This window comes from Caretta caretta, chromosome 2, assembly GCF_965140235.1.
Source record: "Caretta caretta isolate rCarCar2 chromosome 2, rCarCar1.hap1, whole genome shotgun sequence".
NCBI classification, from domain to species: Eukaryota; Metazoa; Chordata; order Testudines; family Cheloniidae; genus Caretta; species Caretta caretta.
The window spans coordinates 117,023,432-117,035,444 of record NC_134207.1 but is presented as its reverse complement, the minus strand read 5'-3'; the positions used below and the strand labels follow the sequence as shown (position 1 = coordinate 117,035,444).

Sequence of the window (12,013 nt, the reverse complement as noted above, 5' to 3'; positions counted from 1 at the left end):
TTGACCAGGAGATAGACACCTACTGCTCTAAGGAGACTACCAAGATGAATGCTATTTCCAGGTTATCTCCAGGTCAAAAGGCTCACTAATTAAGTAAAGTACTGAAACCCTGTACAGAGCTATGAACTGGCAAATGTTAGAAACAAAATAGAGTCCAAAGTTTACAAGCTTTAATCTGTAGGATAAACTCACTCACTGAAAATTTCACTGTATCTATTATTTCTGTAATTGGCAGGTTTCTCCATACATGTTTGCCAACATGTCTATGTAAATATTTGGATGTAGAGGATGGCACAAGACCTATCTCACGTGAATTAATTGCGTGGTTAGTCAAGTAGAAAAGATCAGTAACTCCAGACACAAAAAAGCATTTTTAAAATGGAGGTCATGAGATAAGACTGCCTATAATTATTATTTTGACTTCTACCTCCAAAGACTCCATAACAGAGTTCAGACATCCACTGCACTATCTAAAAATTCCATCCTTTTACCCCCAGTTATGAGGCTATCATGATCCACTGCATGTAGGAGGAGTTACGACTAAGCTCTAGCTCAAACATAGATGCCCACAATTCTGCAATGAATTCCATACACACAGGCCACCACACTTAAGAGGAGAGCCAATGAATTCAATTGGGCTTGTATGGATCTCACTGCAGAACCAGAGCTATAACATGTCATATACTAAAACTGGTGCCAGAGGACTTCTCAATTAAGTAACTAGTAAGCCAAATACGAATACCCAACAGGACTAACATGAAATACAGATAGGTTTCAGAGTAACAGCCGTGTTAGTCTGTATTCACAAAAAGAAAAGGAGTACTTGTGGCACCTTAGAGACTAACCAATTTATTTGAGCATAAGCTTTCGTGAGCTACAGCTCACTTCATCGGATGCATACTGTGGAAACTGCAGAAGACATTATATACACAGAGACCATGAAACAATACCTCCTCCCACCCCACTCTCCTGCTGGTAACAGCTTATCTAAAGTGATCACTCTCCTTACAATGTGTATGATAATCAATTTGGGCCATTTCCAGCACAAATCCAGGTTTTCTCACCCTCCGCGCCCCCCCTCACACAAACTCACTCTCCTGCTGGTAATAGCCCATCCAAAGTGACCACTCTCTTTACAATGTGTGTGATAATCAAGGTGGGCCATTTCCAGCACAAATACAGGTTCTCTCACCCCCTCACCCCCTTTTTTTTTTTTTTCAAAAAAACACACACAAACTCACTCTCCTGCTGGTAATAGCTTATCCAAAGTGACCACTCTCCCTACAATGTGTATGATAATCAAGGTGGGCCATTTCCAGCACAAATCCAGGTTTTCTCACAGATGCGTCCCACTGAAGGTATTCACAAGCAACAGATAACATTTATTACTTATACAACCCTTTGTATTTTCAGAGTTCTGCTCAAACATTAATACTCCCCAAGGTATGTGGAAGGTATTATCCCTATTTTTCTGATGGGTAAAAAGAGACAGATTAAGGACCAGTTTTTTCAGAGACGCTGACCACCCACAACTCCAAATAGAGTCAAGGGGAACTGTGGTTGCTCATCCCTAACTGACTTGTCCAATGTCACACAGCGCTAAATTTGGATTAGAATTTAGGAGTTCATGATACCAAAAAAGTGCGCTGGAACAATATCCATTTCTTAAGAACCACACACAAAACACATGCCATTTACTTTGTTCATATTCATGGAGAAAGGAGGAAACAGAAAACCCACAGAATCATTAGAAGTCAGTTTTGAAAAACTTCATTTGGAAGCTCAGTCAGCAGCTGTCAAATCTATCAGCATGGTTTTTACTATTACATTATCAGTAAAAGGAGTGAGGCTCCATCAGCCCCCTTTCAAAAGTGATTCAAGGAAACAGGATAACAGAGGGATCTCTGAGAGCACACAAAAAGGGTTATTACACCGTCCTCTTAGGGCCTGTCTCCACGAGGATGGGAGGTGATTTTTTAAAAACGTGTTAGCCAACCTTAGTAACAGACTTTACTAACAGCTAAGCCAAGTCCAGAGGAAGGATGGTCCAGGGGCCGGTGTTAAGCCGGAATTCAGAAAACCCAGATTCGATTCCTTTTTCTTCCACAGGCTTCCAATGAGACCTTGGAGAAGTCACTTCGCACGCGGGCGCTCTGGCTGAGCATTCAGAGAGCCCCACCGGGCCCGCTCTACGGGTGAACTCCCCCTTGTGCAGACCCCGCGCCTGACCTGCCCGTGACTCGGCTCCCCCATCCGTACCATGGGGACAGTGACACGCCCCGACCTGGCGGGGCGGCGGCTGAGAACGGGCACATTTAGGGCTAGGACCTGTTGCCGGGGCCTGTGCTGGGGCAGGCCACGTAGGCACCGCGGGGGCGGGTCGTGCCGTGGCCTCCAGGCAGCACCGGGCCCGGCTCCCCTCGGGCTCCGCGCACGCGGGCCTGCGGCTGCCCCTGGCTGCAGCCCCCGCCCGTCCCGGCTCGCAGGGGGCCCGGGGGCTAAGGGGAGGCCAGCTGCGTCTCCTAGGCTCCAAGCCGGGCCCTGCCCCAAACCCACCCGCGTGACCCCCGAGGAGCCGCCCCCAGCGGCCGCTGCCACGTCACCGGGGAAACGCGCCGCCGCGCGCCCGGCCCGGTTACCAGGGGGCGAAGAACATGACGAAGTGCGGGGCGCTCTGGGCGGCGTGGCGCAGCATCTCGGCGTTGTAACGGTGCCGCGCGTGCGAATCCGGCTCCGGCTCCGGCTCCGGCTCCGCGTCGCCCCGCGCCGGGGCCGCGCACAGGAGGCCTCCGAGCAGCAGCAGCAGCAGCCGCGCCGGGCCGAGCCGGGGGGAGGCGCCGCGGCACAGAGCAGCGGCCATGGCGGAGCACGAGAGACAGAGAGAAGCCGGGCCACGTCCGCCGACCGCCTCCTTCCGTGCCGGCGCCAGCCCCCGCCCTCTGCCCGGCGCCTTCCGGCCCCGCCTCCCCGGGGTCAAAGGGCACCGGGGGGGGAACTCAGAGCACGAGAGAGGCGCCCCCGTTACTCCTGCTCCACTCACTCTCCACCACCGCCTGTAGCCGCCTCCCCCACCTCCTCTCTATGCTCTTCCCAGATACCCTCCCTACCCGTTCCTGTGACCTGCCTCAGCCCCGAGCTCGTTCTGCCTCACTGCACCCTCGCTCCTGCCCCTCACTGTATCTACACCCTCCCCAGCCCACCCCGCACCCGCTGCTGCTGCCCACCCACGTCTCCGCTACTCCTTCCTTACGCCCTTCCCTCTCACACTGCAAACTCTGTCAGGGCCATGGACCAGTCAGGCCATAAACCTGGTGGGGTCGAAGCGGATGGGCGTTCTTGGTGATCACTTTTGGAATCACCTAACAGACCTTTTACATGAACAAATAAGATGACGCAAAGACACCCATCCACCCACCCACCCATACTGCAGCAGGAGTGTAAATCTAGAAATTCTGCTAAATCACATAAAAAGTTTCTTTGTGGAAATCCATGAAGAAAAGGTACATAGACCCTTAGCACATCCTTAGTTAACAATGGGAATGAAGACAAGTAACAGATGCCTAGTAAGTGGAGAAAACCAGCTTTAGATCTTTGCCTCTGAAAGAAACCTCTGAAGTGCTCAGGTTCCTTTTCGTAATGGTGTGTCCAGTGACATGGGAACCAGATACACTTACAGCCATTTAGCCCATAGGATTTTGGCCCATGTGCTCTTTTCTGCTTATGTAATACAGTATAGGGAGGCGATAGGAGGACACTAGTAATATGGATTGGTGCTGTGTATGACAACACAGCCAGCAGCAGCAAGTCTCCAAGCCCACCTCAACGTATTCATAGTGTTTATATTGTTCATATTTAACATGTTAAAAATAGTGGTGTAGAGACTGTTACAGGCTATGTGAGTGTATGGGGAATGGCAGCTAAAGAATAGTATCCCCTAACCTTAGGGCTTTTGTTTTGATTTTCTGCAGTTGCCATACAAGAGCTTTTACTCTACAAAACTCATGAGGGGTGTTGGGGTAACCCACTCTGCATACCATGTATCCCCCTCCATACAGCAGAATATAAGATATAAAACACATTTAAGATACTGCCCTAAAGAGCCTTAATTCCCCCATCTGTGCTTTCAAAGACCACATACATAAAGGATAGGGACAACAGGTCAACTTTGAGAGCCATGCTGCCATTATTTGTAAATTACCTGTTTAGATCGCAGAGGAGACTTTTCATTGGGTCTGAGATTCATGTAGTCCACGTGTGTTTCTGCAGACCTTGGCCAACACCGGTTTTGAAGGTTCCACTCCACAGTGTTGCCATCCTCCATAGCAGACAAGAGAAAGTAAGGGACTCATGGAACTGATAAAAGCCACAGATGTTTGCAAGGTTTCAGAGTAGCAGCCGTGTTAGTCTGTATCCGCAAAAAGAAAAGGAGGGCTCGTAGCACCTTAGAGACTAACAAATTTATTTGAGCATAAGCTTTTGTGAGCTACAGCTCACTTCATTGGATGCAAATAAGTTTTCCGCTCCTGCCAGGTTATCATGGGAGAGGAAGATATAGGCTTTTATGGTGCTCCTCTCGGACTTCAGATACTTTTGTTTCTGAACAGATTGAAATTCAATCATTAGATGATATTTGTACCAGATCAGCCATGACATCTCAAAGAACTGCTGTTACTATATGGGTAAGTAACCTTTCCTCCTTCTTTGTGTGTTCCACTTTAGATGACTCCCGAGCAGTGTCCCAATGAAGGTGGATGTTGAGGGAAGGGATTTAGCACAGTTCAGAGAACAGCCACACCAGAGGCAACATTTGCTCTGGAAGCATGCACAAAAGTATAGTGGTGGGGGAAAAGCATACACAGACAAACAGGTGGCAGCTTCACAAATACCTGCAATGGGTATATTCTTAAGTGGGGCAACAGGGGTGGATTTTGCCCTAGTGGAATGGGTAGTCACTTTAGCTGGTGCACTCCAGAAGCTTTGTCACACCCCAAAAATACACCCTGAGACCCATTTCAATAGTCTTTGGGTGGAAATAGGGGCTTCCTTCATTCTGTCTGCAAAGGAAACTGAGTCTAGGAGCGGTTCTGAAGATCTCTTTTCACATTCAAGAGTGTGAAGACTGGCTTCTTCTCTTGAAGTGTGAGATTTGGGGTAGAAGACTGGCAACTGAATATCCTGGTTGATGTGGAAGTCCAGTAAAATCTTGGTAAGGAAGCAAGGATGGGGACGTAGAGTCACCTTGTCCCAGTAAAATACTCTGTAGGATGGGTCTGTCTCAGATGCTGCCAACTACCCTGCCCTTCTAGACAAAGGGACAGCTATGAGGAAAGTGGGTTTTGAAAGATAAATGGACTTGAGGGGTATTTTCTTCAATGCTTTGAGAACTCGATTAAGGTCCCAAGATGTAGTAGGCTCTCTAATTTGAGGAAAATGGTGGTCAAGCCCTTACTGAGTCTTGAAGTTGTAGGGTGTACGAATACTGAAAGCCCCTGAACTGGTAGATCAAATGCTGTAATAGCAGTCAGGTGGACTTTGATGGAGCTCAGTGACAAATCCAGGATTTTTAATTCAGCAAGTACTTGAGTATGTCAGTGAGATACCAGTGTGGACACAAGAAAAAATGGATAAAACCTGGCCATCAGGAAGTTTAGACTTGAAATTAGACGAAGGTTTCTAACCAAACAGAGGAGTGAAGTTCTGGAAGCTCTTCCAAGGGGAGTGGAGGGGGCAAAAGACATATCTGGCTTCAAGACTAAGCTTGATAAGTTTATGGAGGGGATGGTATGATGGGATAGCTTAATTTTTGGCAATTAATTGATCTTTGACTATTAGCGGTAAATATGCCCAATGGCCTGTGATGGGATGTTAGATGGGGTGGGATCTGAGTTACTACAGAGAATTTTTTCCTGGATGTCTACTGGTGAGTCTTGCCCACATGCTCAGGGTTTAGCTGATCGCCATATTTGGGGTCGGGAAGGGATTTTCCTCCAGGGCAGATTGGCAGAGGCCCTGGGGGTTTTTCTCCTTCCTCTGCAGCGTGGGGCATGGGTCGCTTGCTGGAGGATTCTCTGCACCTTGAAGTCTTTAAACCATGATTTGAGGACTTCAATAGCTCAGACCTAGGTTAGGGGTTTATTACAGGAATGGGTGGGTGAAATTCTATGGCCTGCGTTGTGCAGGAGGTCAGACTAGAACATCATAATGGTCCCTTCTGACCTTAAAGTCTATGACTCTAGGTGAGACTCGGCAGCAAATAATGCCTGGCGGGTGCATCAGGACTGGAACTGCTTGCACTTTTGCAGGTAATTCTTTCTTGTGGAGAGTTTCCTGCTATTCAGCAGCACATTCTGTGCTTCAAAACAGCTACTGATTTCTATACCCAAGAGTCATCAAGGAGCCAAGCCTTGAGATATAGCTTGGAGAAATGGGCATTGTGGTGTGCGTATTGTGCCCAATTCTTGGGTCAGTAGGTCAGCTGTCAGAGGGAAGTGAAAAGGTAGTCACCAACAGGTGTATCAGGTCCAGGAACTTTACCTGCCCTTGGTCAGGATGATTACCGTTTTCTCTTGTTTTAGTTTGTTCAGGACCTTGAGGAGCAATGGTGTTGGGGGAGAAGCATATGGCAGAGTTCAAGGCCAACTGGTAAGGAAGGTGTCCCCTAATGATTTGTGGTTGTGTCCTCCCACCAAGCAAAATCACTGGTATTTCATGTTGGATGGTGTCGCAAATAAATCTATCTTTGGGATATCCCAGGTGAGAATCTTCTGTAGGATAAGATCACTCAACTCCCATTCGAGGTGCTGGAGAAATGTTTGCTATGGTGTTTTGCTGACTAGGTAGATATGCCACTGAGATGTCAATTTGGTGCATTATGCCCCAGTTCCAAAGTTTTATTGCCTCTGTGCACAAGGACCTTACACCTCTTGGTGGTTTATTTAGTACATGGTTTTTCTGTTTATCTCTTGACTCTGACTAAGTGACCCTGAATCTTGGGTAGAAAGTGGTCACATATGTACTGAACTGCTCTGAGCTCAAGTAGATTGATGTGAGGAGCAGACACCTCAGGGATCCATCTGCCTTGTGCTATGAGGTCCTGGAGGTGAGCTCTCCGTCTAGTAGGGAGACATCTGTGGTGCTTATCTTTGTGGGGGGTATGAGAGAATGGAACTCCCAGGCAAACCTTGTGGGGATCCCTCTGTGATAGGGCGTCAACCCCACACTGGCAGAGAAGGGACTAACAGAGCCGTGGGAAGGCTGCCTGGGAAGCAGCCAGACTGCGAGGAACAGCCAATTAGGGCCCAGCAGGTCCATATAAAAGGGAGCTGCAGGGAAGAATAGTTCAGTTGCTGCTGGGAGCCCAGGGACTAAGGATTGTATCCCTGGAGGGCTAAGAGAACTGTAAGCACCTTGGACAGAGCAGTGGCTGGTTCTTAGGACTGAGCAGCTGAGTGCCCTGAGCTGAGGGCAAAGAAGGTACTGGAGCTGTGGGGAAGTGGCCGAGGGAAATAGAGCAGTATTGACAGAGTTACAGAGGAGCAATAGGAGGCTGCTATTTACAGGGTCCTTGGGTTGGGGCCCAGAGTAGTGGTTGGGCCTGGGACCCCCTCACTCGCCACTAGGGAAGTGGCTGGACTGTTGGACAGAGATACTCTCCCCAGGAAGTGGGGAACCATAGACAATGACACGGCCGGATGGCTCAGTCAAGATGAGGACCCTGCGGTTCTGGCTGAGAGAGGAGCTGTAGGCGGGAAAAGAGACAGAGTGTCAGTGTGCAGACCGCAGATGTGGGCGTTGGCCTTGAGCTAATCCCCATCATGACAAGGAGGAGGTGCCAGTCTGGCGATGAGGACTGTACCCTGTGACACCCTCCACCAATTGAGAGAGTTGAGAACTCTGAGCACTGGGCACAGAGAGTGCAGACTGCCATAAGATGTTACAAGAGTACAGGCTGCCACATGGCTCAAAATCTGAAGTCAGGTCCTTCTGATGGTTTGAGGATTCTGCTGTAGTGTGGAGAGGAGGTTGGACATCATGACAAACCTGTCCCTGGGGAAGTATGCCCTGGCAGTTGTGGAGTCCAAGGTGACCCCTATGAAGTTGATGTGTTGGACAGATGTCAAAGATTGCATTGAACCAGAGTCCCACAGAGTAGAAATGTGCTAGGGCCTTGTTGCTGCTGACTGTACCTCATGGAGGGAACAACCCTTGAGGAGCCAGTCATCGAGATAGAGGAAGGTGACTTTTCCCATTTGCCACAGATTTGGGCCATGACAACTGAGATAACCTTTGTGAAGACTCCCACGTCAGTTGAGAGGCCAAAGGGAAGCACTTAGTACTGACAGCGGTCATTGGTGATGATGAACTGGAGGCGGTGTCTGTGAGCTGGATGTATTGCTACCTGAAAATATGCATCCTGAAAGTCAAGGCTCACAAAGCAGCCTCGTGGAGCTAATAATGGTATTATTGCGGCGAGGGTTACCATATTGAACCTCCACGTTTGGATGAATGTGTTCAGTCTTGGTCTCCATCCTCCTTTTTGCTTGCATACCAGGAAGCAGCTGGAGTAGAACCCTTTTCCGATGAAAGAAGGAGGAGCTGGTTGGATCACCCCCAGGAGCAAGAGGGTTTGTACCTCCTGTCTTAGGAGATCTTTGTGAGAGCCCCTGAAAAGGGAAGAGGAAGCTGAATGGAGGTTCGAAATTACATGAATGCCATAGCCTGATGTAATATACTCCCAATAAAGCTTGAAATAGGAGAGCTCTCCGTAGGGTGGGTGGGAGGCAGGGGTGGTGGTGCTGCATCAGATCCCGACTGTGGACTGACTTGTGACCCTCAACAGAAGGGTCAAAAGAAAGGTCAGAAGAAGCTGCTGACTGCAAGGTGATAGCAGATGATGGGACCTTGTTGGGTGGCTCTACAGATCTTTGGAAGGTTTGGTACTGGATTAATTGAGAACATTGGGCTATCTGTGACCTCTACTTTTTCTTTTGGTTGCAGGGATGTGGATGCCCAGAGATCAAAGGGTCACTCTAGAATCCTTTACTGTGTGAAGGAATTAATCTGTGGCATTGCTGAAGAGCTTAAGTCTTCAAAGGCAAGATCCTCTACTGTATTCTGGATTTCCCTACAAAGTCCAAAGGAGAATAGCCATGAAGCATAGTGAATAACTATAGTGGATGCCATAGAAAGAAATTAGTTTTTGGCCTCATCCAAAGAGGCTCACAAAGAGGCTTTGGCAGTCATCTGACATTCAGTGATGAGAGCCTGAAACTGGTCCTTCTGGTCTTGTGGTAAAGCAGCAATAAAATGAGAGAACTTGCTGTAATTTGTGTAGTTCTGCTTTGCCACTAGGGTCTGGTGGCCAGCTATCCTGAATTGTAATGTAGCTGAAGAACAGCCTTTGCAGCTGAGAAGGTCCGGGTGCTTCAGTTTCTTGTCATGAGGACTTGATCTGGAGCAATGTTGTCTGTCTCTCTCATTTACAACATCAACCACCAGGGAATTTGGGGTGGAATAGGAGAAGAGGTATTCTGAGCCCTTGGTAGGTACACAATATTTATTTTCTGCATTCTTGCAAGTTGGTGGGACAGTGGCTGGCATTTGCCATATTGCCCAGGCTTGTGACAGCAAAGCCTCATTAACAGGTAAGGCTATATTGCTTTGGGAATCGGTATATAGGATATCTACCAGGGCATGCTGTGGTTCCTGCACCTCTTCCAAGGGCATCTGTAAGGATTTGGCAACCTTCATGAGTCCTTGGAAGACTTTGAAGTCATGCACATAGGACAGGGGAGAGGGTCATAACTGCCTCATCTGGTAAGGAAGAGGACGTATTAGATCCCCTCTTCCTCCACTCTCAGCTCTTGTTCTTCTAGAGAGTTCTTTTGAGGAAGGGGAGTCCTCCTGGGGCACTGGTGATCATGAGGGTGCCCTCTAGAACAGATCTTCGTATGGGACCCAAGGTTTCCAGAAGACCCAATGTGGTGAGGCATAAGGGAAGGGTACTCCTGCCATGGAGGTTGTTGGGTCAGTTGTCAACTGGTCCCTGGGGTCTCTTCCTCGGGATTCTTCTCAGGGGAGGGAAGTTCAAACAGAAAGACAGTGGAAAGTTAGACAGAGATCTTTGAGTCTGAAGAGGTGTTATCCTCTGTTTCTAGTGTTGTCAGGGAAAAGGTATTGGTACTGGTGGCAGCATCAGTATCGGCAGTCAAGTTGGGACTGGCAGCTGCATCAGTACTGGCAGCAGGGCCTTCATCTCAGCCACTGCGGGGGTACACTGGTACCAGCAGAAGTGAGTGCTGGGGTCAGGGTTGAAGGTGGTTTCTTCTAGGAGTTCCTGTGTTTGGAGGACTGAGAAGAGTATCAGAGCTGGTTCTGAATGGGGCTGTTTTCTGAGAGACTTTTCAATGCATGAAGCGCTGAAGGTTTTCTTCATAGGTATGGGATCTTGGTAACGGAGGAAGTAGGAGCCTCGGCAGTACCCATACGCAGATACAAGGTCTCCTTTCTCCCTGACTTTTAGGGTGACATTTCCTACCTCTTAGGAACTCTGTTGGGGGAATCTAGTTCTTTTCTTCCTAGAAGGTTTCAAAGTCTCTGAAGCAGCCTCCTGGTGTCTGGTTGCAGGCACTGGAGCCATGGAAGTTGCTGGGACGCTCAGGCTGAAAAAGGCTGAAGTACGAGGGAAAATCAGGCTCCAAAGTAGTAGCAGGTTGCCAGAAATGCTCCATAAGCTGCAACCTGCCCTCCCTCAGCTTCCTAGATCTGCTTTTAAATCCAGTTGAGACCTTGCACTCTGATAGAATGTTGGACTCTGAGACAATGGAGGCAGCTGGAACGTCCATCGCTAAGGAGAAAGACCTGTCACAGATCTCTCAGGGTTTGAAGCCTCAGGTTCTGGGCATACCCCAGAAAGAGAAGGCCACAGACAAGAAGAGGTGTAGGTTGGATTGTGTGTGTGTACTGCAAAGACAAAAGATATGGGGGGCAGCCCCCAGCATGTATGAGGAACAATAAAATTAATTAAATGCAATTAAAAAAGGTAAGATTAAAAAGTGAATGGACACTGCAAGGCTCTATCTCTAGCCACAGGCAGTTGAGAAGGAGCTTGAGCGGCAGTGGGTCCATCCTCCCCTATATGCCCTTGGTTCGGCCCATGAGAATATATAGGACACAAGCCTGGACCCACAGACACTGCTATGAAAAGTCTCCCATGGAAAGCATATGGGCACACGCACACCTAAAATGCGGGTACCCAGAGGGTAGAAGAACACTAGTCACATTAATCAGTGATATTTATATCTTAGATTTATTCTACAACTTGCTATTTACATGTAGGATTCCAATTTACATTCCACTTTTGCTATAATCCATAGTTACCCTTCTAAAAAAAGAACAAACTCATGTGTAAAAAGAAAAGGAGTACTTGTGGCATCTTAGAGACTTATGCTCAAATAAATTGGTTAGTCTCTAAGGTGCCACAAGTACTCCTTTGCTTTTTGCGAATACAGACTAACACGGCTGTTACTCTGAAACTCATGTGTATGTACCTAAGAGATTTCCAAAGCCCATAGTAGAGTATATTTTGACAGCTGTCCCTTGAATCATAAACCATGTCCTCTGAGGGAAGATAGCATGATGTAATTTTAGTGACAGCACAATTGTCATTCAGCTAGAAAGAAGGATATTGTGATCTCAATGGAAAAGAAAAGTGATACTGCCATATGTAAGCTTATATCCCTCTTTCTTCAGTAATTTGTACCTCTCATGAAGGGCTGTGAGTGGAAATTACTACAAGCTGTTGAATTAAATGACATCATTTTGCCACCCACAAAATATTATGAGTTTGACAGCCGAAAAGATGGTACAACAGTGAGAAAAGCACAACCTCAGAGTACGTGTACACTTATTTTTGTTTCTAGTGGAAATTTATTTTCATTAGGATTGCAATTTTCACCATTTTCACTATCAATTGCTGACCACCACTCCTGTGGAACTTTGACCTCTACGGTGA

The 12,013-nt window shown here is 47.8% G+C and overlaps 1 protein-coding gene and 1 long non-coding RNA gene across 2 annotated transcripts in view; one reads left to right on the top strand and one right to left on the bottom strand.

Moving 5' to 3' along the window:
- TXNDC5 (thioredoxin domain containing 5) overlaps window positions 1-2,949 on the bottom strand; it is a 38,596-nt gene extending 35,647 nt beyond the window's left edge. The window contains exon 1 of the mRNA XM_048839806.2: window positions 2,640-2,949. Within this exon, the coding sequence (XP_048695763.2) occupies window positions 2,640-2,860 (221 nt within the window). The 5' untranslated portion in view covers window positions 2,861-2,949. The remainder of the gene's footprint in view (window positions 1-2,639) is intronic.
- Window positions 2,950-7,558: 4,609 nt separating this feature from the next.
- LOC142071079 (uncharacterized) lies at window positions 7,559-9,320 on the top strand. Its single transcript, XR_012667035.1, has 2 exons — window positions 7,559-8,624; window positions 8,998-9,320. It is a non-coding gene; the product is annotated as an uncharacterized LOC142071079 (long non-coding RNA).
- The last annotated feature ends 2,693 nt before the right edge of the window (window positions 9,321-12,013 follow it).